General features: G+C 43.4%; 1 protein-coding gene across 1 annotated transcript in view; it reads right to left on the bottom strand.

Moving 5' to 3' along the window:
• thsd7ba (thrombospondin, type I, domain containing 7Ba) overlaps nt 1-26,629 on the bottom strand; it is a 215,360-nt gene that overhangs the window by 78,612 nt on the left and 110,119 nt on the right. Inside the window, exon 14 of the mRNA XM_067253353.1 lies at nt 11,884-12,075. Coding sequence (XP_067109454.1) covers nt 11,884-12,075 — 192 coding nt within the window. The remainder of the gene's footprint in view (nt 1-11,883; nt 12,076-26,629) is intronic.

The raw sequence follows: 26,629 nt of genomic DNA, 5'->3' as shown, positions 1-26,629 counted from the left end.
TCCTCTTTTTGAGACTCACCAATGGTTTATATCTTGTGGTGAACCCTCTGTATTTACTCTGGTGAAGTCTTCTCTTAATTGTTGACTTTGACACAGATACGCCTACCTCCTGGAGAGTGTTCTTGATCTGGCCAACTGTTGTGAAGGGGTTTTTCTTCACCAGGGAAAGAATCCTTCTGTCATCCACCCCAGTTGTTTTCCGTGGTCTTCCGGGTCTTTTGGTGTTGCTGAGCTCACCAGTGCGTTCTTTCTTTTTAAGAATGTACCAAACAGTTGATTTGGCCACACCTAATGTTTTTGCTATCTCTCTGATAGGTTTGTTTTGATTTTACAGCCTAACGATGGCTTGCTTCACTGATGGTGACAGCTCTTTGGACTTCCTATTGAGAGTTGACAGCAACAGATTCCAAACACAAATACCATACTTGAAATGAACTCTAGACCTTTTATCTGCTCCTTGTCAATGAAATAACGAACTCCCATGAGGGAATAACATACACCTGGCCATGGAACAGCTGAGCAGCCAATTGTCCAATTACTTTTGGTCCCTTAAAAAGGGGGGGGGGGGGCACATATCAAATGTGTTGTAATTCCTACACTGTTCACCTGATTTGGATGTAAATACCCTGAAATTAAAGCTGAAAGTCTGCATTTAAAACACATCTTGATTGTTTCATTTCAAATCCATTGTGGTGGTATAAAGAGCCAAAATGATGAAAATTGTGTCAATGTCCAAATATTTATGGACCTAACTGTATATGTGTATATATAGTATAATAAGTTACAACAGAAGTTCAAGTTGTGTGTTTCAATTATTGAACTGCATTTGGGGGAGGTGTGTGTTTCTTTGTTGTAAGGTTTGAACTGAGTCTGTGGGGGTGTCTTTGTGTCAATGTGTGAACTGCTGATGTTTGAGGCAGTAACCTGTGAAAAGTAGAATACAGAAAATAGGGGAATGTTTTGTAACTGACTGTTTATTTTGTCATTATAGGAAAACATCTGATGAGGACTACGAGCCGGATACTCCTGCTCAAGTCAGCAAGTGGCCCCGTACAGCAGCAGGACAGCAGCAGGAAACAAGTAGCTCATCAAGTGATGACCCTCCACAGAGAGGTTCTGCCAGCAGGAGAAGGCCAAGAGGAAGAGGACGGGGGAGGGGCAGCAGCAGAACCAAAGCTGGAGCGTCAACGAGCCCATCTGGAGAGAGATGGAATGATGTTGACATTCCTGACATAACACCACCTCAGCCCACATTCAGGCCAACTAACCCACCTGGACCCCAGCTAATTCGAACAGCGACCTACACAGCCCTGCAGCTTTTCCAACTTTTTTGGACAAACTCAGTTTTACAGACTATCCTTCTAAACACCAATGAGTTTGGCTCGACTCACCACTCCACACCCACTCACCCCTGGATTGACCTGACATTGCAGGACATGTTTACCTTCATGTCCATGGTCATCTACATGGGTCTAGTAAAATGCTCTGCATTTACTGATTACTGGCAAAAGGACAAACTGCACAGCTTCCCTTTCCCAAAACAGGTGATGACCGGGAAGAAGTTCCTCCGAATCACCCGATCCCTTCATCTCAGTAGCATGGCGGACGATGCTACTAATGAGCAGAGGAGAGGCACAGCAGCCTTCAACCGCCTTTGCAAGATCAACCCAGTTTACCAGGAGATAAGAGAAGCCTGCAAAAGGAACTATCACCCAGGCCAGGATATTGCCATTGACGAGAGGATGGTTGCCTCCAAAGCACGCATCGGCCTAAAACAATACATGAACAATAAGCCTGTTCGGTGGGGATACAAACTGTTTGTTCTGGCTGACTCGAAGAACGGTTACACATGGGACTTTTTTGTGTATTAAGGAAAGCTCCAGGGAAACACTGGCAAGGGTCTGAGCTATGAGTCAGTGATGGAACTAATTGACACAAAGTTGCTGGGCACCGGGTACAAGCTCTTTGTTGACAATTTTTACACAAGTCCCACCCTTTTCCGAGACCTCCTTCAGAAGAGGATCTGGGCATGCGGAACCATCCGCACAAACAGAATTGGATTCCCCAAAACAAAAGAAAACTGTTTGGACTCTAAATCTCCCCCAGCAGCATTCGCCGGATAAGGAACGACTCCGTCTTTGTCCAGTGGCGAGACACAAGGGACGTCTTCCTGTGTTCAACGCTCCACCCGGCACATGCACAGGACACGGTGCAGAGGAGGGTCAAAGGAGCAGATCAACGCTGGGTACTGAAAGACATCCCAGTTCTGCCAGTGGTAAAGAACTACAACCAGTGCATGGGTGGAGTGGACCTTTCTGATGCACTGATAGGATACTATAAAGTACTCCACAAGACCCAGAGATGGTACAAGACCTTCTTTTATCATTTCCTGGACATTGGGATTGTGAACGCCTTCCCCCTTCACAAAGACATTGCAAAAGGAAAAGGACAGGTACCTCTGACCCAGAAGGCCTTCAGAGAGACCCTTGCTGTTGAGCTGGCAGAGTCGGGGTCTCAAGCCTTACCCGGTCCCTCATCTTCCATTGTGCCTCAACCCACAGCTAGTCACAGGCCAGTGCATATCAGTGGAGACAGCACCACTGGTCGGCGGAGGTGCAAACACTTTGGTTTACAGACACCAGTGAAGTGTTCAACCTGTGATGTGGTTTTGTGCTTTGTCCCCAAACGTGACTGCTACAATAACTGGCATGTTGCCCAAAATATTTTGTGAAATTTTAAATAATTAGTGTCACAATTCACTGTATGTAAATAGTTTGGTGTGTTTTTCTTATATAAACTAGCTTTTCCACAATAGCTCTTGTTTTGACTCTTATTTGCACACAGTTTAGTTTGAAGAAGGTAAAAACCACTCTTATGCCTCAGTTACTCTGTTTCAACAACACTAATGGTGAATCTGAATATGGGATATGATAGCTCTGAGTGTCACCTTTCATTAGAGCCCAAACTTATGACTATGTGAAAGAGTTCAAAAGTTGTAGCCTTTTTATGCTAGATATGTGGCCATGGTTATCAAGGGTCCTTTTGGAGTCTTCAAAGGGCACTTTTAGAAAACGCCTGGATACACCCTTAGAAAAACAGGCACATTTAACAGGATTCTATGAGGTGGTGCCCTTTTAATGAGACTTTATTATAGATTAAGTACTGCTAATCTTAACCGAGAAAACCCCGCTACAGTTTCAAGATGTGACATCAACATTTGTTTTATTCCAACAAAAAAATCTATACTGAGCTAATACGAAACATAATAATTACATTACAGCAATATTATACCTGCTGATTTGCTCTTTTTCTCTGAGAGTGGAGGAGGGCAATTCAAAGGTACAAGCAGGCAGTCAAATTGAAGGACGCCGGACCCTTGATGTTAATGAAGGAGCCCTGTGGCCAGGTGTGTGGCAGTAGGCTGAGGGCCTGGTGATGACGTTGCCAGAGATGGCAGAGTAGAGGTGCTGGGGAGTGCAGAGGCTGGAGGCTGGGGTGGACGTCTTTCTGCCGGCAGCAGTCCTTTGGTGGATGGTGGGGCGGACCGCCTTTAACTGGGCATGTTCGCTCCTCTCAGCTGCCATTCTGTGCCCTGAGCGTAGCTGCCGCCTGCTCCTTCTCTTTGCGCTCCCGGAGGAGCCGCTGGTAGTCCTCTCCAGTGATGACCCTTGCAGCCACAGTCAGTCGCCACTGTTTTTTTAAATAGCTGCGGGGTGCCAGATCCGGTGGGATGAGCCCTAACGGAGAGTTTGAATGGACGATAAAGGGGACCCCTTACACTACAACAATTTAGAATAGGAGGCTGGCAGGGTCTTATGAAACGGCTACAACAAAGTCAACCATGGAGTCAAAAGGTTAGTGTGAAATCATGTACTACGAAATTAAATGATAAGTGTTGGGTAGATAATTAGCTTGATAGCTTTTACTTTAAAGTCAGCTAACACCACTATCGATTGAAGACCTCTGCCTTCTTAGTAACTCTAGAGTCTTTGTTTATGTGTACACAAAGATGTTGTAATGGAATTACTAGAACACAGACACAGCCTTTGTATCAAGTGTTCTCTCTGACAGTGGAGGGGTGAGGGCTCGTCCCAGCATCTGTCACACGCACTACAGACCCTCTCAATTATACTTCTCTCATGAGGGAGATGAAAATGAAAGGATTTCATACAGTAAAGAGCTCTATTTGAGTGGCTATTAGTGCCTCTCATTGGGCCTTTATAGGCAGTTATAATTAGACTTGTCCATTACATCTGATGAGAATTATTAGGTTACCATGGATGTTTTTGTCCGGGTGAGACAAATGTGTTAGCTTCAGACTCATTGCCACTCATCCTGCCGGAGAATAGAAAGAAAAAATCCAACTGACCTTTCCTCTCAAACATCTTTTAGGTGTCATGCTGTGTCCAGGGGCATTTTGAATCAGTGGAAAAAATCTGTAATTTCCAAATGTATTTGCCAGATTTATGTGGTGCTGCTCTTTAGGGCTGTCTCCACTCAGTCGACTAGTCGATTTTCTGGTCGATATGCTCTTGGTCGACTAGGATTTTTTTAGTCGAGCTGCCGTATGGCAGTGTGAGATCTGATTCCCGCTTGTGTCATCATTGCTGATTTAACGAAATGTTCTACAGAAATTGTAGATTATGTTATTTAAGACAAATAAAGCAACTCTAAAAATATATAATTGAAAAGAAAAGGTGTTACTGTTTTCCCTTTCGTTAATCTGCGCTTTGTTTTGGTTTGGTATTTTGCACACGGCACGAGCACAATTGGCTGCCGAACTACAAACTCTGCCACAGCTTACTTTGTCCGTGTTATTAGTCAAAATGGCAAATAAATCTGTGGTATGGCAGCATTTCATTAAAGTACATTTACATTTACAAAGTAAATGTGACTCGAAAAACTTTGAATGCAAAATCTGCCAACAACGGTTTATTTTTCATAGTTCGACATTGAATATGATGTAGCCTACCACCTGAAAAACGTAAGTTGGCCTAGCCCTACTTTGCTCATGCTAACGCACTGGATTGAAAAATGAATATGCCTATTAAAAGAATCAAATCCAAATCGAATGACATTATCTTCTCCGGCCAAGACAACAAAATCTTTCTCTGTTGCACCGTTCCCCACTCAGGCAGTGATAAGCGCGCTCTGATGATTTGCATGTTAAACAAACAATATTTGTAATTTGTAGTACATTGTAAGAGATACTAAATACCATCGGCATTCGGTTACAACAGGACTGGTGATACGAGTCTTATTATTAGTAGGCTATTAGCGGCTGAATCTGCAATGTCCAGCAGCCATTGAGTCAGATCTGGAAAATGTTTTTTTTTGTGAAAAAAAAAGCGTTTCAAATTTCGATTAGTCGATTTTCAGACGTTTTTGTTGTGTCTTGGTCGACCAAAGAAAATCTTAGTCGGGGACAGCCGTACTGTTCTTACTGTCTGTTGACATCTTGAAGCTTTATAGTTTGTTGACAAACTATAGAATTAAATGTAGCACTATGTTCAGGCATGAAATTACAGCCCAACGTGTTTAATAACACAGATCCAGCCAAGCCCAAAGAAAGATAGTGAAAATATTTTCTAACTATACGAGCGGCACAGTGTGGATCTGGGTTGGTAAGACACTGTCAAGTCAGTCAGGGGAGAGAGAGGCCTCTGTCAAACACAGCCAGCCGGGTTCACCCAGCTTCGTCAGTCAGGCAGACACTTCATTCACACAGCAGGTTTAAAGACTTAGCAGAGCTGCTCTCAAGCTGACAGAGACACAACACTCCATATCCAAGCACTTCCACTTGTGTTTACCCAATGGAGTGTTACATGGTAAAAATAAAATACAATGCCAGAGGCTCTCTACTTAAAGTCAAGCTTCCTGGTTTGGAGAGTACTGGCTCTCATCAGAAGTCCGGTGTATATCCCACATGTTACACAGAGCAGCTCTGAAATCTAACTGTAGAGATAGCAGCTCCAGCAGTCCGGCCGGAAGGCCAGATGGCATGAACATGGGAGAATATTGCTCTGCAGTAGCCCCGATGTGTTCCCAGACATGAGATTCTTCTAGACTGGTTCCAGGGCCGTAATCATAATCATCCCCCCCAATATTCAAATCTGGTCAAAATCCCCCCCCCCCCCCCAATATATTGATATAAAAATATAAATAAAATATAAACGCACGCTGTCCGAAATGATCATATTAATAACTAAACGTAAAAGGTTTTCAGGGGAGGTCCCTCAGACTCCCAAGCAGATTTCGGCCCCCCCAATGTTGACTCTGGCTACAGCCTTGGCTGGTTCTGCTACTGGTGGGAGGTGCCCAACCTCCTGACAGCGCGCCCCCCCCCCCACCCAACTGTATTTTCTTTTCAAATACAGTTAAAGTGCCTGGAAATGGGGTGGGACAACATATATAAAGGTGTTGTCATTTCTACATGTTGAAACCAAAATGTTTGAATTGACCCTTTAGTAGTAAAATATCTGGGAGGACACTGCAAGGGTTTTTGGATGGGTGAGGAGGGTGGAGGAGAGGAAAGCTTTCTGCTATCAAGCTCCCCCAAGCCCCACACTAAGTTGCTTTCTAATCTGCTGCTGAAATTGTTCTCAGCAGGTAATCTTTGAATATGGAAATGACTGTCAAATGAGTACTGCAAACAACACTGCAGACACATTAGAGCAGGGAAATTACCTCTCTCTCTCTGCTGGTTCTCTGTTTACCTGTTCAGACACCAACACATCCTAATTCAAATTGATCAGTTTGTCAACTCTTGTTTCTACTTTTCAATGGCAGTGGATTATGCGGCTCTGCCTGTCCTCAGAGATCAGACTGATATGCTTCTTGCCTCCTCTCTCAATATTTTCTCTGTCCTGAGTTCTCTTTGGACACAAACATCTCATAAGGGTGATACTGTATCTACGTTGTCTTAGAGTGACCGAAGCATCCATCCAGAAGCATTCCTGACTAGCTAACCCTGTAGTGGCACACAAGACTGAGCTTTTAAAAACCATACAGATAAAGACTGTGATACTCACTTTGGGCTTAAAGGCGACAGATCAAATATTCATGAAGACAAATGATAGCAGGCTCGCTGTGGAACCACACCATGTAACACAGTCAGAAGAGTTTGTCATCTGTGCTGAAATAAAGGGATTGCTTAGTGTAGATGCAAGGCTGCCTAATTTAGTCCCGGGACAAGAAGCGAGTCGGCTGCTGTATAAACAGGGAAGTGATATAGCGTTTATACAGACGCCATAGAGTGAGCATGGAAATTGGCTAATATTTGTAGTAGACTACAGTGCATACAAACCTAGATATACTAAGACTGCCTACCTAAACTGTGTGAAGTAAAGGAATTAATGAAGACAGATTCAAGGCAGAAACCTAATAAACAGTGCATCTACTGGGTGCCTGAGCTTCTCTTACCTCAAAAGAGGGTTTCATGTCCTACGATGGCTGGAACCAAGAGTCAGGGGCTTAGGTCTAGTTCATACATTGGTGAGGACAAACATTTTTCATCACTATAATTACAACTCCACCCCTGCTCTGGTGCTGATTATTGATGGGGTTGTTTCAGTGGTCTCTTGACATTGGTAGGGACATCCCTTACAAAAAAGAAGTATACTTCAAGTTTAATTTGTAAGTATACTTAAGTATTTAAAGTATACTAGCAGTGTACTTATTTATATACTAGCAGTGCACTTATTTATACACTATTTTTGTACTAAGTAAACTCAATTGGCCCACTTTTTAGGTCATTTAGTACACTTAGTGTATTTGAAGTTTACTTTTGAATACATTAAGTAGCCTGTGTAGTTCACTTTTAGTTTATTAAGTATACTTTGTAAAGTACCTCAAAATATACCTTTGAATACTCTAAAGTAACCTGTGTAGTGCACTTTTAGTTTATGAACTTCCTAAAGTACCTCAAAATATACTTTGGAATACTTTCAAGTGCACTTTCAATTAATGTAAGTATTTCAGGAAGTAAACTTAATAAATGTCCATTTACTATGATTTACTAATATATTTAAATGTTTAGGGCAGGGCTCTACGCTAATGTTTTCACCAAGGAGTACATGTGCTCCTAAATGAAAAAATTTAGGAGCACAGTGGTTTTTTTATTGTATTTGTTTATTAAACATAACTTAACACGGGCGTCGTTAGACCCTTTTTACAGGGGCACGTGCCCAGTATAAATCTGCTGCGCCCCAGTAAATCTTGAAAGTTTGAGTTGTAAAAATATTAACGCAATATCTCAATCAACGCTTGTAAAATCAAAGCAGTTTAACCGAAAACACAAACCGATGCATGTCAGCGCGCTCTTCTGAGCTTGCCAAATAGCCACTGCAGCACGCACACAGAAGTCCAGGTGTCGGACTCAGCACACAAGTCAGAATTGAGGTAGGCTAAGAAAACAATACAAAACTAAAGAAAGTTTCTAAATGATAGGCCTACCGATCATCTTATTTTTACTAAAACATAAAAACAATATTACATGAAGCTAAAAACAATTGTAGCTTGCATTAACTATAGGTGTCCCTGCCAAAGCTGATATCAAACTTGTGTCCCTGAACTGTTACATAGTGGGTTAAGCAAGGGGAGTTTCTATAGCCTAGTAGTGCATTGTGCGCAACACGCTTGGAAGAAGGGTTATGAATAGGGGCCTGTGCCCCAGTACAGTTTTATGTCTAACAACGCCACTGACTTAACAGTTAATGCTGTTAGACAACTATAGACTTTCACTCTGATAGAACTAGAACAAATACTTTATGAAACATGAATATAGTTTATAATATTTTCTTAAAACACTGGGACATTATAGACTATGTACGCACGCCACGGATTAAAAGGCTTGGTAGTCAAAGCTAGGTAGACCCAGAGCCATATAAAAAGAGTTGCAACACTTCCATAGACATCCATTGTAATCGAAGAAGGCAGCAGTAAAGCGTGTCATTTGCGACCTATAGTCCCAAACATTGTATTTTCCAACGTTCAACCCCATTCATGTTCAGTGTTCCGAAGCAAGTTAGCTGGTAAATTGATCAAATGACTGCATTATTTATAATATTTTCAAAACTTGTAAGGGCGTAATAGTTTGTGAAAGACCCAGAGAAACACAAATATCCGACGAGGCAAAATCCCGGACAATTTTGGAATCCCTGCTGGACGCATTGTTTAGGTCTCGAAAAGAGGACATGTCCGGGTAAAAGAGGACGTCTGGTCACCAACATTTTATATAGCCAGCTTTACTTAATGTGTATTGTAAGATATAGCTTGTTAGATTTTAAATGCAGTTAGAGCTAGACTGTAGGTGTAGTATCTAACGTAAGCAACACTTTTACTGTAACTAGCTAGAGAGCACGAGTATCATAAACAGAAGGTTGTTGGTTTATAGTCTGTCAAATTAGTTCTAGTTATTGCTGTTCGTTGGCATACAAAGTTAGTCTTCTCTTATTAGCATAGTTAGTACATCTAATTAGAGCTAGCAAGTGATCACGTGTCGGCGAGATCAGTGTCGTAACTCTCTTTTTATATATGGCTCTGGGCCATTGGTTGCGAATCATACCATGTTCACATCGTGCAGTCGCGACTCTGTCACTTGCTTTCCATGTGATATCAATGATATACTTCACTTCATCGCGCTGTTGTTCCGTGTATTGACAACAGCCCATCACTCGCGCACTGTGCTCGTAAATTATTTTTCAAGTTCGCACATACCTATTTTTAGGCGCAAATGCGAGTGAAATACTCGCACTGTAGCGCCCTGTAGGGGCCCCTCAAACACCGCCGATCTTGCGTCACTTAACGAGGACGGGGGCCCTCGCCAAATGAGACTGCAGATCAGCTGAAAGACGCTATTTACTCAGGGGTTTTCCTGGGTCAAAATGGGTCTTCTGTGCTCAAAAAAGAAACATGCACATATCTTTGTCCTATTTCCCCTAAAGCAATAAAGTTAGGCTACTTAAAGACACCGTACCCTCATAAAGTATGTTCTAAATGGCATAAATGCTGCCATTTAATAATTGACGTAACAACTTATTGTAAATGGTCAGTAGCCTAGCCTATTGATTAAGGTAGGCCACTCTGAAGCATGTACACTGCCTGCTTCATTTGATCTTGATAGGTTAAGCATTCTGTAGCAAATAATAACAATAAACCCACTTTTTATCAATTAAAACTACTTTAGCATAATAATGCACCTAAAATACAAACCTGAGCAAGGGCAGCAATCGCTATCGAATCAACAGACAATTTAGCTAGCAGGGGAAGAATACAAACAACGAAAATCACCAGTTAACTTGATTTAAATGTGCAAGAACTATAGACTTATACAATAACAGGCTTAAATTAACTGACAACATAAGTTATACGACTTACAGTTCTCAAGGACGCACACACGCAATCTCAACTGCGGTGTGAAGTGCGTGTCCGTGCAATTCTCCGACATGCACTGACAATCACTGCTGATAGACGGCCAAAAATTTTGTACTGCCTGATTTCTGATACCATGGCAGCAGAAATTTAGCTATAAAGGAAACACTGCACTATATATTATCATTCCAGGTTAAGAATACCAATGGAGGCTGCGTTGGAAATCGTTAATCAAACTTTTGTCAGCATTTTGAGTGGAAATTTCATTTGCACAGGTGTATTCGTGCACGTCGGGCTGGCCCTCGCAGCGGAAAGCGTTTACTGGCCGCTCTGTCCATTCGCGCACCTCACAGTTGCGTATTGATCAGACAAGAAGACACGCTTATCAACTCGATTACTATTGATCAAAACAGAACGAGGGTTCGGCTGTAGCTACTTGAAACATACTATTGAGAACATATTCGCTGACATGCATTGCACGCGTGATGAACACAGCTTCTTTTTTTCATCCCAGACTTTTTTTTTTGCGTTTGGCGCTCGGGATTTGTCATTGGCGCTCGGGAAAACGGCTTTGGCGTGCGCCAAAATTTTCTCTATGCAGGAAAAACCCTGTTACTGCGTATACACTCACGTTGTAATAATCCAGCTCTTATCAAACGTAATAGTCATTTAACGGAGTCAGGCATTAACATTAAGGGAGTCAGGTGGCTGAGCGGTGAGGGAATCGGACTAGTAATCCGAAGGTTGCCAGTTCGATTCCCGGTCATGCAAACTGACGTTGTGTCCTTGGGCAAGGCACTTCACCCTACTTGCCTCGGGGGAATGTCCCTGTAATTACTGTAAGTCGCTCTGGATAAGAGCGTCTGCTAAATGACTAAATGTAATGTAAATGTAAATTTAACAGATGGTTACAATGGTAAACCAGCAAAACAATGACAATTACCACGCAACAAAACACTACATTCTAAGCAGACACATTAAAAAACGACATTCATGAAGTTACATTTGTATTTCAAACAAATGGCAAACTTTTCAGCACATTTTAACACTATTTACCGCCTTGCATCATGGGAATTGACCAGCCAATGAGCCACACTATCTTCATTTCTTCACATCGTTATTTCGTTCTTTTGTCAGTTTGACAGTATAACAATATAGTAAAGTATAATAATAATAAGATGGATCTAAAAACTTTTACTTGTAATGTACTTTAAAAGTATTTTGACTGTTTTTGCTGTATAATAAAAGAAAATGTACATCCTACTCCAGAAGAAATGTATACCATTGTTTGTTTCTAACCATACTTCTTATAAGTATATCAAAAGTGAACTATTTTCTAAGTATACTTCTTAAAAGTATGTCAAAAGTGAATTATTTTCTAAGCATACTTCTTAAAAGTATAACAAAAGTTAACTAAAAGTGTACTATGAAGTTTGCTTCACTGGTGGAAAAGGAGTCCGCCCTAAAGCTGTGGATGCTTGTGTGAGATACCTGAAACCTATCAGGCTGTACCTGTGAGAGAGCGCTTGCGGCTCCGTGAGCCTCCACATCCCGAGCACTCTGAGAACTTGGACCAGGCGCTGAGGGTGCAGTCGTCTGGGCAGGGAACCCGGCACTCCCAGACCCGGTCAGGGACGGCGCCGGCCCACTGCAGGCACTCCGCCATGTCGGCTGGACGATCGTCTTCTCCCACGCAGCTGAGCCCTGGAGGAGGACAGCACATTTTACATTTGATGCGTGAAGCGTAACACGCTTTGGGACTCAAGTTTGGCATACAAATGTGAAAGCACATTCTACACTTCAATACAGTTTTTTTGGCGTCCAACCTTCTACGGAGTTCACCCAAAACCGAAGGCTAATCCTAACCCTGAGGATGACCCTAACCCAGGGCTCCAGCGTACAGTAGCCCCTGACTGAAAATTTTAGGAGCACAAGCAGAAAATTGAGGGGCACACCTTATATTAACCTGCAATGCAATTATTAATGTCACGAGAGAGGGTACAATTCAGTGGCAATTTAAGACCCTTTTTAGGGGTCGCCAAGCACTCAATATTTTTCATAATAATACATAAATGTATGAATTGTTATCCAGTGAAATTAGGGATTTATATTAGCAAAGGGGTTTAGCACTTTTGCAAGGCACTGTATTCATGTCACATTCTCATTGGGGTCTGAGCACCCCTAAAGGTCTGATCCTAGAATCACCCCTGGTACAATTTCTGGGGAAATTGTGGGGTGTGCTTGCGTCGGTTGCAGATGGGTCCGTTTCTTTACAGATATTTTTACAACTGATATACAGCGATGCACCACATAAGTTAGAGTTTAAATACATTATTTAATGGGACATTACGTACTGCAAGTCTTAGCTAAATGACTTAAATGTATGATGCGCTTTTCGATCAGTCCTCCGACACCACTATACTTGCTGAGTATAACAGTGCAACAGCGCAAACCCAGGCAGGGATACAGTAGCAACGCTAGTGCTAATAAGTATTTAGCTGCTCAGCTCCATGACGCTGGGTAAGAAGGGCTTGTGAAACTGCTCACCAGAAGAACGAAGGGGAACCCACTTGTCTGGCAGATTAAGACTGGCTACGATACTAAAGCTGAGGACTCGCTGATATCGCTGTATTACTAGAATGTCGTATCTATGTGTCGTTGCTAACGTGTGCTGACATTGTGCACACCCAATGTAAGGATGAGATATCTCAGCAGGCAGGCCGGAAAGAGTCACGACAATTATAAAAAGGGTTGACTCGGTTTTATTAGCTTGACGTCGGATCATGCCACCAATCCACAACAGAGTGGCTAGCATGAGTGAAGACTCTCTTACAAGAGTGCTTAAATACAGTATCTGGACATGTTCAAACATAGAATGCACAGTATCGCTTCCTTAACGGGTCTTCAGTGGTCAGTACACTGATACACTAGAACGTTCATGGGCATCACTGGCACTGCACTCCAGTGGATCTCATCCTACCTGTCGGGAAGATCCTACCAGGTTTCCTGGGGAGGCAAACTGTCAGGACCTCGCCAGCTCTCCACTGGTGTCCCACAGGGCTCCGTCCTTGGACCCCTCCTCTTCTCTCTGTACACCACCTCACTTGGACCAATCATCACCTCCCATGGCTTCTCCTACCACTGCTACGCTGACGACACGCAGCTGTACCTGTCGTTCCCCCCGACCGATCCGGGGATTTATGCTAGGATTGAGGCCTGCCTCACAGACATCTCCGCCTGGATGACCGAGCACCACCTCCAGCTGAACCTCGCCAAAACAGAACTTCTCATCATCCCGGCTAAACCCTCCATCTACCACGATCTCTCAATCACCCTGGGATCTGCGACAGTGACCCCTTCATCCTCTGCCAGGAACCTTGGGGTTACCATGGACGACGAGCTCTCCCTCACGGCCCACATTGCTGCGGTCTCCCGGTCGTGTAGATTCACCCTCTACAACATCCGGAAGATCAGGAGATACTTGTCTGAGCACTCCACCCAGCTGCTAGTCCAAGCACTTGTCCTCTCCAAGTTGGACTATTGCAACTCGCTGCTCGCTGGTCTCCCAGCATGTGCAACCCGCCCTCTTCAGAGGATTCAGAACGCGGCGGCCCGCCTGGTCTACAATCTACCCAGACGCTCCCATGTTACCCCGCTCCTCATCTCTCTCCACTGGCTACCTATCATGGCCCGTATCAGATTCAAGACCCTGGTATTGACCTTCCGAGCAGTGAACGGGACTGCACCCGTCTACATCAAGTCTCTCCTGCAGCCTTACACCCCCACCCGTCACCTACGGTCTTCTTCAGACAACCGCCTGGTGGTCCCACCGCTCAAGACCGCCCGGTCCCAACACAAGCTCTTCTCCTGTCTGGCCCCCCAGTGGTGGAATCAACTCCCCACCTCCATCAGAGATACTGACTGTCTCTCCACCTTCAAGAAAAGGCTCAAGACGCACTTGTTCCGGGAGTACAACGGTACTTAGGAATGGTTCGCTTGACCCGATGTTAGTTTCCTCAAGGATCACAATGACTCTTGCTTAGAGACTTGTTGCTCTTGTGGTTAGTGGTAACTGTTTTAAATTTTTGTTCTCGCTGTGATATATTGTTTTTATTACTGTTGCTTGCTTTTTTTACACAGGTACACTTGCACTTATAGCGGTTCATGTTGTTTAATTGTAACTTGTTTAACTACATGCTCTTATGGTTCTTCCCTTTGGCACTTACTTTGGTTGTTCACAATGTGTGCTTCATGTTTTGGCTACTCGCAATGTTTTTTGGCTATCTTGTTGTTATGATCAGTGACCTATGCACTTTGTAAAGCTCTCTCTTGGAAGTCGCTTTGTATAAAAGCGTCTGCTAAATGAATAAATGTAAATGTTCAGCAGGTGAAGTGGTCGTTAAGTCCCAGTTTGTACATGTTTTGCCTTACTGTCTCCTAACTGTCTGGGCTGTGTGCTATATTCTGCTCAGAGGGGGCCTCGCTGTATGACCTCTTGACCTTATAGAGACTCAAGCTGTACATGTACACAGAAAATCTGCATATCACCCAATAAATTCCAAATTTGTAGGTCGCACATGCGCGAGTGATGTACAAAATGCTCGCACTGTCTCAAAAACTGGTCGCAGAATGCGACCATTTGGTCGCAGTCTGGAGCCCTGCCCCAACCCCAAGCCTATCGATTGCCATTCCGTGAACAAAGAAACACAGGTGATGATAATACAGAGCGTGGGAGATGGTGGAGTTCCCATTTACATGTACCAATAGCAAGCTACCTCAGCCTTTATTCTCTGTGGGACTGTTCAGGTGTGGCTGTGATTGTGAGTTACTGTTAAAGCAACTGAAGAATCGATTCTTCTAGCTTTTACATGTACTTTACTGGAGGTCACAACCTCAACAAACCAACTATTCCTGAGGTCTCGGAGTTTGACAGTAGGCTGGTTGATGGAATCAGCAAAAGACAACTTGTCCATTCTTTTGGTTTTGTTTTGGTAACATTGTTGCCTGCCAGAAAGCCACATTTAGATAACAATACCAGCAGAGGAACAGGAGGGAAGAAAACAGTAGGAGACCACTGAATGCAGCATGGTATCTGGGAGACGTTCAACATATTTTTTAGTTTTACAAATGCACAGATGCCTAGTCACTGAAACCTGTTAAGAACTCTACAATGATAAACTGAATGAAGGTGTAATTGTATGAAATTCTATGAAATGTTCTATATATGAAGTATAAAAAAATGCAACTAAAGAAACACGTTTTAGACCAGATGTGTTCTACGGTCTGACAAAGAAAAAGCACATCTGAGACTGCTAATAAAATTCAAGAGCCAGTCCAATTCTGTTATTGTCGCAGTTAATATTCAGAATATCCCCTGCATAAGCTTCAAATACTGGTATTCGAGAGAGTAAAATAAATTATCATGGAAGTGAACGCATTACATGACAAGAGAACAACCAGCTAAGTCACAGCTTTTACATAGATTAAATGCCTCATTATGTCATGTGAATGGCACTAGGTAGAGAAAACATGGACATGAATGCCACCTTGATGTACAGGCGGACATATTTTTGAAATGGAAAGAAAGAAAAAATAGTTTGGAATTATAATGGTAGCTAACCATATGGACAATATCTCATTTTCCCTTTATGAGCGAAGCAAGTTCATGCATGGCACTCGGGCAGCACGCGCCAAATCACCCACAGCCGTGGTCTTAGCCCATAGGCTTAGCTTGATAGGCGGCGCAAAAAAAAGTAGCACACATGTATGCACACGCGTCCTTGATTACCTGTGTTCTGCGCTGCTGCCATTGCTGGTCGCTTCCCTTTCTCTGTGTTGTGTTGGCCTGTCTGTCGTTCGCGTTTCCCTGTCCGTCTCTTCAGTCCCGGACGGCGTGTTTTGGGGATCTGAACGAAGGTTCGAGCTGCTTCCTGATGATTCTCCAACCGAGGAGCCCTGCACCGATGGGGTCGGTGAAAACTCGGGGCGCCGAGTCTGTCGCAGTTCCCGTTTGGCTTTGTTCTGCCAACATTAAGGACTGTCCGTTGTACAACATGGGGTTCGGCCGCGAGTAGCTGTTTGTTCCTCGAGTGCGGCGAGGCCGTTCCATCCGATCCCCTGCATGCTCCCCGGGGACGGCTCCGGAGAAGGGCGGCTCCGTTTCCCGTGCTGCTGTTGTGCTGTCCAAAAAGGGGGCTCGCGTCCAGGAGCCGACCACGAGCACTCGCGGCATATCTGGCATATCCGAGGAGCAACATTTGCAGGTACTGACGTGAATCACGTTCAGGTTTTCTCGGTGCACTGACCTGTTGGACAGGCGTCTGATCGATTGCGGGGTGTAGGGTTGGACATACCGTGCAAGGACAAATGCAATGTGCACGCCTTCTCAGTCTACTACTGTTTGTTACTGTTACTAAAAGCTGCCCCTGTTTGTCACTACTTGACCGAGCCGAACATACGTGTTTGCTGTATTCGCGCCGTTTAAATTGGTTGTTAGAATCGTGATCTACTCGCTCGCATTTGATGACGTTTCATTCAATTCCGAAGCAGTGGTATGATGAATACAGCGGAAACACTGGAGTACATCGTCCTAGTGACGTTTTAAGTAGCCAAAGGCCGTGTTCACACTTGACTTCTTTTTTCTGAAAAAAGCGCTGCCTTCAGCGCCTTTTTACATGCAACCCTATGGGAAAAGGAAAAAGCTTAAAAACTTCTAAAAAAGCGCTGAGCCCGACGCCTTTTTGAGTTCAATTTTCTCAACTTTTCAGAAAAGCGCTGGGTGACGTCAAGCGCCTTTCTGTCGAGAATTTTTGTAACCTGAACGGGAATCATACATTCTAGCGATACATTATTATCCGTTATTTTCCGTTGGTTACTTATCGACAGCTAGCTACTATGGCCAATAAAATGCAATTACTTGCTTTAGCTTTGGCGTTTGAGGAGCCATAGCCTGGTAACTAAGGTAAAAGGTTACTAGGGAAGGTACACTCGTACCTACTCTCCTCGTCCTGATTGGTCAGCTGTCAAAAAGGCGCTTGACGTCACCCAGCGCTTTTCTGAAAAGTTGAGAGAATTGAACTCAAAAAGGCGTCGAGCTCAGCGCTTTTTTAGAAGTTTTTAAGCTTTTTCCTTTTCCCATAGGGTTGCATGTAAAAAGGCGCTGAAGGCAGCGCTTTTTTCAGAAAAAAGAAGTCAAGTGTGAACACAGCTTAACAATGGAGACAGCAAACGTTGTTGGTTAATAGCTTATGTAGCACTTATTACGAGTAGTAGATAAGTTGGTAAACAGGACCAGAGTCTAGGTTCGGAGGAGCAGTTGGTAGTTAAATAATAATAACACCCCAGACCAAGAAAGTGAGTCTAAATGCCGGCTTGTTTATATAAAAGAGTAGAAAGAATTTAGAAGCAGATAGAATTAGTAAATGGTACCAAATAACAGTTTACATACACAATTTACATAACAGACAAAATATTTGCATTTACAGTTAGGTTCATAAGTATTTGGACATTGACACAATTTTCAGCATTTTGGCTCTGTATACCACCACAATGGATTTGAAATGAAACAATCACAATCTGCTTTAAGTGCAGACTTTCAGCTTTAATTTCAGGGTATTTACATCCAAATCAGGTGAAGGGTGTAGGAATTACAACACATTTTATATGTGGCCCCCCCCCTTTTTAAGGGACCAAAAATAATTGGACAAACTAACATAATCATAAATCTAATTGTCACTTTTAATACTTGGTTGAAAATCCTTTGCAGTCAATGACAGCCTGAAGTCTGGAACCCATAGACATCACCAGACGCTGGGTTTCGTCCCTGGTGATGCTCTGCCAGGCCTCTACTGCAACTGTCTTCAGTTCCTGTTTGTTCTTGGGGCATTTTTCCTTCAGTTTTGTCTTTAGCAAGTGAAATGCATGCTCAATTGGATTTAGGTCAGGTGATTGACTTGGCCATTGCAGAACATTCCACTTCTTTGCCTTAAAAAAGTATTTGGTTGCTTTCGCAGTATGCTTCGGGTCGTTGTCCATCTGCACTGTGAAGCGCCATCCTATGAGTTCTGAAGCATTTGGCTGAATCTGAGCAGATAATATTGCCCGAAACACTTCAGAATTCATCCTACTGCTTTTGTCAGCAGTCACATCATCGATAAATACAAGGGAACCAGTTCCATTGGCAGCCATACATGCCCACGCCATAACACTACCTCCACCATGCTTCACTGATGAGGTGGTATGCTTTGGATCATGAGCAGTTCCTTCCCTTCCCCATACTCTTCTCTTCCCATCATTCTGGTACAAGTTGATCTTGGTCTCATCTGTCCATAGGATGTTGTTCCAGAACTGTACAGGCTCTTTTAGATGTTTTTTGGCAAACTCTAATCTGGTCTTCCTGTTTTTGAGACTCACCAATGGTTTACATCTTGTGGTGAACCCTCTGTATTTACTCTGGTGAAGTCTTCTCTTAATTGTTGACTTTGACACAGATACGCCTACCTCCTGGAGAGTGTTCTTGATCTGGCCAACTGTTGTGAAGGGGTTTTTCTTCACCAGGGAAAGAATTCTTCTGTCATCCACCACAGTTGTTTTCCGTGGTCTTCCGGGTCTTTTGGTGTTGCTTTCTTTTTAAGAATGTACCAAACAGGTTGATTTGGCCACACCTAATGTTTTTGCTATCTCTGATAGGTTTGTTTTGATTTTTCAGCCTAACGATGGCTTGCTTCACTGATGGTGACAGCTCTTTGGACTTCATATTGAGAGTTGACAGCAACAGATTCCAAACACAAATACCATACTTGAAATGAACTCTAGACCTTTTATCTGCTCCTTGTCAATGAAATAACGAACTCCCTTTATGAGAGAATAACATACACCTGGCCATGGAACAGCTGAGCAGCCAATTGTCCAATTACTTTTGGTCCCTTAAAAAGGGGGGGGGCACATATAAAATGTATTGTAATTCCTACACCGTTCACCTGATTTGGATCTAAATACCCTGAAATTAAAGCTGAAAGTCTGCACTTAAAGCACATCTTGATTGTTTCATTTCAAATCCATTGTGGTGGTATACAGAGCCAAAATGATGAAAATTGTGTCAATGTCCCAATACTTATGGACCTAACTGTAAATGCGATCTATTCAAGTTTCACTTGTATGAAAAGCTATGGTGAAGCAGTTAAGCAGTCTCTTGTCAACAAAATGCAAACGTTGCTTGCGACCACGTTGTGCAGTCCAATGTTAATTCTGCTTGATGTGACGCAGAAGGAAAGTTGTAATGGGTTAGGTATACGCAGAAATACTTCTGCGTTTTTACGGAGACGGAGACAGGGAATGCCCTCTCCGTCAAGGTACGCCCTCTCCGTGCCCTCTCCGAGCCCCTCGGAGAGCTCTACGTGCACCTCCTGATTTTCCTGACTATCCGTCTGTCCGTCTGTCATTTTACGGATACCCCTTGGCTGTGATTGGTCCGTATTAAGAACCGCTTGCGTCAGGGGCGGGGTTGCCGTGACCAACAAGAGAACAAAATCCTTTGACCGCCTTTGTTGTAAGTTTTTACAATTCATATTTCAGCTAAACAGTACATGTAAATCAGCATCTGAATTAAAATGTGACAAGAAATGGGCAGTGTAGTTGCTGAAAATGTGCTTATTTTATTGATGAAACGGCTAATTTGTAAATTTGCTATAACTTTTCGATAACCTAGTTAGCATCGCAGTGCAGCGCCAACTGCTCTTCTGGCAGTGAATTGTTTTCAGCACCCACAGCTTTCGGAGTACTATAAATTCAACCAATCCGTCCGATTCCGTGCGTGTGTCTGTCCGTAACGGAGTCGGAGAAGTATAATTCGGCCTTAACAGTGAGTCCGCTTGAGTCCACTCTGGCCATTGCACACTGAAGGCCATTGCACACTGAGTCCGAAATTCGTATCCAAAATGTTCGCACGTAAAAAAATAAATACGACCTCACGTTATGTCAATCGCACTTAAAGCCCTTGCGCACACTGCCTCCGTAACTTTCGTCCGTCCAAAAAAAGTTCGGATCGGGTTTGATTTTCTGCGTTTTCGCATCCATAGCCAGCATTTTGATAGGTTTTTTGGAAATTCAGAGCCACCGAATTTTGAGGCTGACGATTGCGAAAAAACGCATACGAAAATTTCGGAGTCAGTGTGCAAGGGCCTACGAAATCCCAAGTCCAGCAACTCCACTCACATCAAGAAATTGTTGCAGACTCGTCCTACCGCAACCGGATAAGTGAGTTGATGTCCTTGTACAACACGCAGGTGAATCACACGGATGCAATGTGATTGGCAGTCGTAGATCTTCTTCACAGGAGGCTCGCCATCTTTGCCGTCTGCTTGCAGCATGAAACGTGGCTTCAAGCATTCGAACATTCACTCTTCTAACTTTCGGTCAACTTATTAAATAACAGTAAAATAAACCACAGTCTACCTATGTAGACAGAATGTAACATAAAATACTTTTACAAATCAAAATATGAGAGTATAAAACACTTTTGTTTGTGATTCTTGTTTTGCTCACTGGCTCAGTCAAGCTAGCTAATGTCTTTCTTTTACCGTTCATCTCTTGCAACTACATTCTTCCCGCCAAAGGAAGAACTACAGTCATGCTGATTGGCTGATACAACAGCAGTATCTTAAAGTAACAGGATACCTTTTATTTTTTACATTTTAATCAGATTAAATAACTAATATGAACTTTACTCAGTTTAAATGCTATTTATTCATTTATTTATCAAATAATCATGTTTCTTTTTTTAACCTCGGTTACACCGGATAAATCCTAAACAGCAAAGAATCAATCAATGATAAGTCATGAACATCCCTAGCAGGGATGTGTCCTGTGAAGGAATGAATCTATGATGCTAATCCTGCTGCTATTTCATATTTGTCATGTCTCTTACTTTAAGAGACACATCAATACTTAAGGTCCCATGACATGCTGTTTTGGATGCTTTATACAGGCCTTAGCGGTCCCCTAATACTGTAGCCTATCTGGTCTATCTTCGGTCATTTGCACGCATGTTGTCTTATGACATCATAAAAGGAACATTTTCAAATTGGAGCGTTGAGCTTCATTTTCTCAAAGGTGGAGAAGAATAACAGGGCTCGGTTTACAAATTTAAGATATACCAATGTGTACTGACAATGCTGAACATATGTTTCAGATATAATCAATGCGTCAGATAAATGAGTAACGATAATGATGAACCGAGAAGCTTGTGAGACGGGCTGCATGAAGCCAGCTATGCTGATTGCAATAGGTATCTGCATGCTGCAGGTAGCCTGCAGGGACGCTTCCCCGATCTGTGCCCTCGTCAAAGGGCAAGTGAATACCGTCAACCCCTGCCTGGCTTCAATATTCTTATACATACCGTGGTGCGTTCTCTGTGAGCCCTCTGCCTGTAAACATGTCTGTGCTGTGCCTTTTGCAGGGTGCACCGTTCGAGTCCCGCAAGCTGCAACCGTGTCCATCAAAGCATTAGTGGAAGGTGTCCAGTTGTACGTTCGGTGTGTGGATCCTTCATCATGCAGCCTTCTGGGGAGCCCGTCTATCCGTCTTGTCATGAGCGGTGCACGGAAGCAGCGGGCTGAAAGCAGACAAACGTCTTCCTATCACCCCCCTTTACTGCACAAACTACTGTAGTGTCCGCTTTGAGACAGGGGTGCTTTGTGCTAAGTCGACACCCTGCTCGATACAGTGTTTCTCACGGGTTTCTGCGGTACGGTGAATACGCCTACATGCCCCTCTAGATACACTACTTTCTATCCGTCTTGCGATCTCACCATGCATGTCCGATTTCATACGGAGTAGGGCCTACTTCAAACTGATGTGATGTGTAAAGGCACCCCCACTGTGATGGTCCAACTAACTACCTTTTGTCCCCTCTCCTTCTTGCGCAGGTACCTGCTGTACTGCCCCCGAGCGACACCTGATGAGCCCCTGTTTACCAGTGACGCAGCCGGCAAGGCCACGACCAGATCGTGGCTCACGCAACGCCACTGAGTTCTGTGCGAGCGCTATGGCCTGTCCCCGGAGCTGTATACGGTGTATTCCTTCCGGATCAGGGCGGCTGCTTCTGGTGTCCACATCCGCGCTGGATGTTGTGGAAGCGCAGAACTCATGAGCGCTTGACAACAGAGACCGTGACTGTGTGTCGGGCGATGCTTGCAGCTGGTACACAATAGAGGCTTGCATTGGATAATGCTCAGCGACTATCTACTCTAGGCTGAGCAGCTGAGCAGGCGCTCCAGAAGGAGCCGAGCAGGCGCTCCAGAAGGAGCCGAGCAGGCGCTCAAGAAGGAGCCGAGCAGGCGCTCAAGAAGGAGCCGAGCAGGCCCTCAAGAAGGAGCCGAGCAGGCGCTCAAGAAGGAGCCGAGCAGGCGCTCAAGAAGGAGCCGAGCAGGCGCTCACACATTTGTCTCACATCCTCATGTATGCGACATGAAGGATATGCACACATAGCCGTAGTCATCGTAATGATGGCATGACCTGGGCATCCAGAAAACACCTTGTTTTTGTCACTAGTAACAGTGGGATGTCATGTGGTCCTCCTGTGGTTCAGGAGGAGCGACGCTCTGCTCTACACATAGCATAGACTGGTGGAGTGTCTGTGTTTTGGGGATTTAACTTGTTGCTCCCTGCCTCATGTCATGCATGCTGCAGTGAAGGCAGGGAGCACTTCCCCAAGTACATCCATTCAGCCAATGTTAAACCATTTGTCATGTGTATGAATAAATGGTGAAATCAATCACGTGAGTGTCTTGACTGAACAGTTAAGACTGACATGTCACAGCAAACAGTGATAAGGCTTGGAAGGAGGGAGATGTTCTTGTGACGAGGGTCAGAACCTCTCAAATACTACTGTTTGCTTAGCTAGCTTTTACAAAGAATCACAGGCCAAAAGATGTTACTCAAATGTAATCAAATTCATGGGAACAACTCCCCTCGCGCTGCCCCCCCCCCTCCCCTCCTCCTTCCCCAAGGACACCCCCCACGCGCACACATTCAAACACACACACTACCACATCTTTGGAGTACAATTGATCGACATCCATACCTCTAACACATTGTATAGATTCCTATTTGACTTTTAAATCTTGCACTCTGACCAAAGCCCACAGGATTGTTTGTGTGGGTGGTCGGGGGGAGAATGCTCTGAGGCATTGCTCTTGTCGATGACTCTTACAAAAGATGCTAGTTCATATCCCTGATGATTACCTTAAGGCATCTTCATCCTTTCATATGGTCAATACAAGACGGTGGTCTCACTAGTTAAATATGATATACTTATTGGTGCCGTCAAATGTTTTCTGTTGAACAGCATTTTTTCAAACAGACACAATTGCACACGTACATGTACAAACACCTATTCAATTCAGAATGTAAATAGTTTTTTGATGTACTATAGATAGTAACTAACTTTGTATATTTTGATTATAAGTCTTAGGGTTAGGGTTAGACTACCTGCAAATTAAATCTAATCTTTACTTGACTGCAATCAAAATCGGCTTGCTTATTATGACCTCCCCCTTTGGCAAATTGTACAGCACTGTCAGTTTTATTTTCTCTCTCGCCCTCATTCTTTCCCCATCTCTCTTTCATTCTCTCCCTTTTATTTAATTCTCTCGTCTTTTATTAGCTTTTCCACAGCAAGGTGGGGGTTGACACGGCTGACATTCTGAGTTCAGAATCACGACTCATCCATTTTTTGCGCAATTATTTCATCTTTTCTTAGCCTCAGCCAAGCACGACTTCCACTTTATCAACTCCAAATCGTTAAAATGTTATTCTTATCTCTGCCCGTGACAGGGATCATCTTTAATAATACAGTACTTTAGAAAGGTGACAGTGTTTGCTGACTGTTTCAAGGACATTGTATCGGTCTACTAACCCCCCCACAGCCCCATTCTGCTTCTCAACCTCTGAAGATGCAGACACAGTGCTCCATAATATTCACTTGTTTTACAGAAAAGATAAGAAAAAAGACACATTCTACCTCAGATACTCTTTGTAATCAGGTTTGCTTTCTTTCTGTGGATTTGACAGATGCTCGACTGCTAGAAATGTATTTGGGAAAATATGTTAGGAAAAGTATAGGCCTAGTTCAAACCAAAAGTGACAGCCTTTTTTGATGGTACCTAACAAAATGGTAAAGCTTCTATGTATACTTCACATAGCTCTCCGTTCTTTAACTCCTTTCTTACGCTGCTGAGTCGAGAGCAGATTAAATAAGTGTTAAGTTCCTTTGTGTTTTTCTACGGCACCATCCTATCTCTGACCTTGAGAGAGGTCTATGAAGAAAACAGCTATTTCTGACAGTGTCACACACTTCTAATCAGAATCAGAAAGGGATTTATTCTATCACAGACAACAGAACAGGAAACATTCCATGTAGCGACGCATGACCTAGAGTAATATGGGGTGTCTATTAGAGCTGGGTAGTATTTAAAGATTAGCAGTCATTATCTCTCATACAGTCTTATGTACTACGTGATGAAGGTCAGTTTCATTGTCTTAGAAACCACAGCACTTTTCTCTGCCTTCTTGAAGAGATTCCACCATTGTTGGTTCACTGGATGCAATTTACTGCTTATACTATCCCTCACACAGATATTTTTTCAGTCCTATGCTGATGAATGTTTCAGCCAGACATTTCCAAGCTCGCTCACCTGAATCCCCCCCTCCAGCGCCTCCAACTGCTGTGAAAGTCTCCTTTCTGAGACTGTTGATACACCTGAGAGTCGACATCTGCAAAGCATCCTCAGATTACAGCAGGTACCCTACTGCTGGGCTTGTGTTCCGCAGTGTTGTACAGCATGGTGACAAGGAAGACATTGTCATTGTCAATGCTGTTTTACTCCATGGAAAGCTGGCTTCTAAGAGCCGCCTCAGAAGGAGTTCAGGAGGATGACAGGAGTTCTTGTGTACCATGGGCACATTGTGATGCAAAGTTACACATTGGCGGACAAGGTTGTCAAAATATTAATAACATTTGGAAAATGGATGGATTTTAGAAAGTTTTCTGTTGGCGACGTAAGCCAGTGTGGTTACAGGTCGGTGTCAAGAGCACCACAGTCTCCCTCTATGATAAGTTGTGGCAGATGGAGAGTACCTTTAGCCACAGCCTTGTCCCACCAACTTATATTTTATTTTATTGTATATTTAATTATATTCTAATCCCACTTAGTACTGCCAGTTTATGTACCCTTAGTATAGATAGTCCACATATTTAAATTGTAGGTATGTTTATTGTATGCACCTTCCTGCCAAAGCAAATTCCTTGTCTGTGAAAACTTTCATGGCGAATAAATCCCATTCTGATTCTGATTTATTACTGTGGTATTAGTCATTTATTAAAACAAAGACATTATTTTTTGTGCAGGACATTTTCAGACTCTCCGTCTGTTGCAGGCAAGGCATTTCCAGTCTGTTTCTTTTCTTGCAGCATTGAACTCTCTGTGGGTCATGTCCAAGCACTCTGCATGATACCACCTCATGCATTCAGAGCATGCAATCTATATAATGTCAAGTAGAAGAGTATTAGTGAGAGTAGCAATTGTTGTTCATTCAGACGTCAAAGGATTATTCCAAAAACTATTCACTGAATAAAAACTGTGTTTAAGACATAGCAAAACTGTTCATTATTATGGGATTAACATCATCCAATTTCAAAAGACTAGTTATACTTTCTCATTACAAGCTATGCAAGGGACTATGCAATTTGTAATACTGTAGTCTGACCTTCATGCCAGAGGGAGAAATGTTGCCATTATCACTGTATGTTTAGCCTGGTCTTTATTGTTTTTAAAGTATGTAGAGACTCTCTAATCATCTGGTTGCTTTGTAGTTACACATTTCTAGACTAAACTGATAGTCATGCAGTTCCAGTGGAGACATACATTTAGTCATTTAGCATACGCTCTTATCCAGAGCGATTTACAGTGAGTACAGGGACATTCCCCGAGGCAAGTAGGGTGAAGTGCCTTGCCCAAGGACACAACGTCATTTTGCACAGCCGGGAATCGAACTAGCAACATTCTGATTACTAGCCCGATTCCCTAACCGCTCAGCCACTTGACTCCCTTGACAATTTCTTCCACACTCTTCTTTCATTGGCTCCCTTGCATAGACCTGGCGCGCGCGCGTGTGTTTGCGTCATCAACCCTAGTTGAATCTCTGGTTCAGGTGTCGTAAAAACTCATTTGGGAGTCAGGTGGCTGAGCGGTTAGGGAAG

Source organism: Osmerus mordax, chromosome 2 (genome assembly GCF_038355195.1).
Source record: "Osmerus mordax isolate fOsmMor3 chromosome 2, fOsmMor3.pri, whole genome shotgun sequence".
In the NCBI taxonomy this organism is placed as follows: Eukaryota; Metazoa; Chordata; class Actinopteri; order Osmeriformes; family Osmeridae; genus Osmerus; species Osmerus mordax.
Note: the sequence above shows the minus strand (reverse complement) of the source record. Positions and strands in the feature narration are given on the sequence as shown.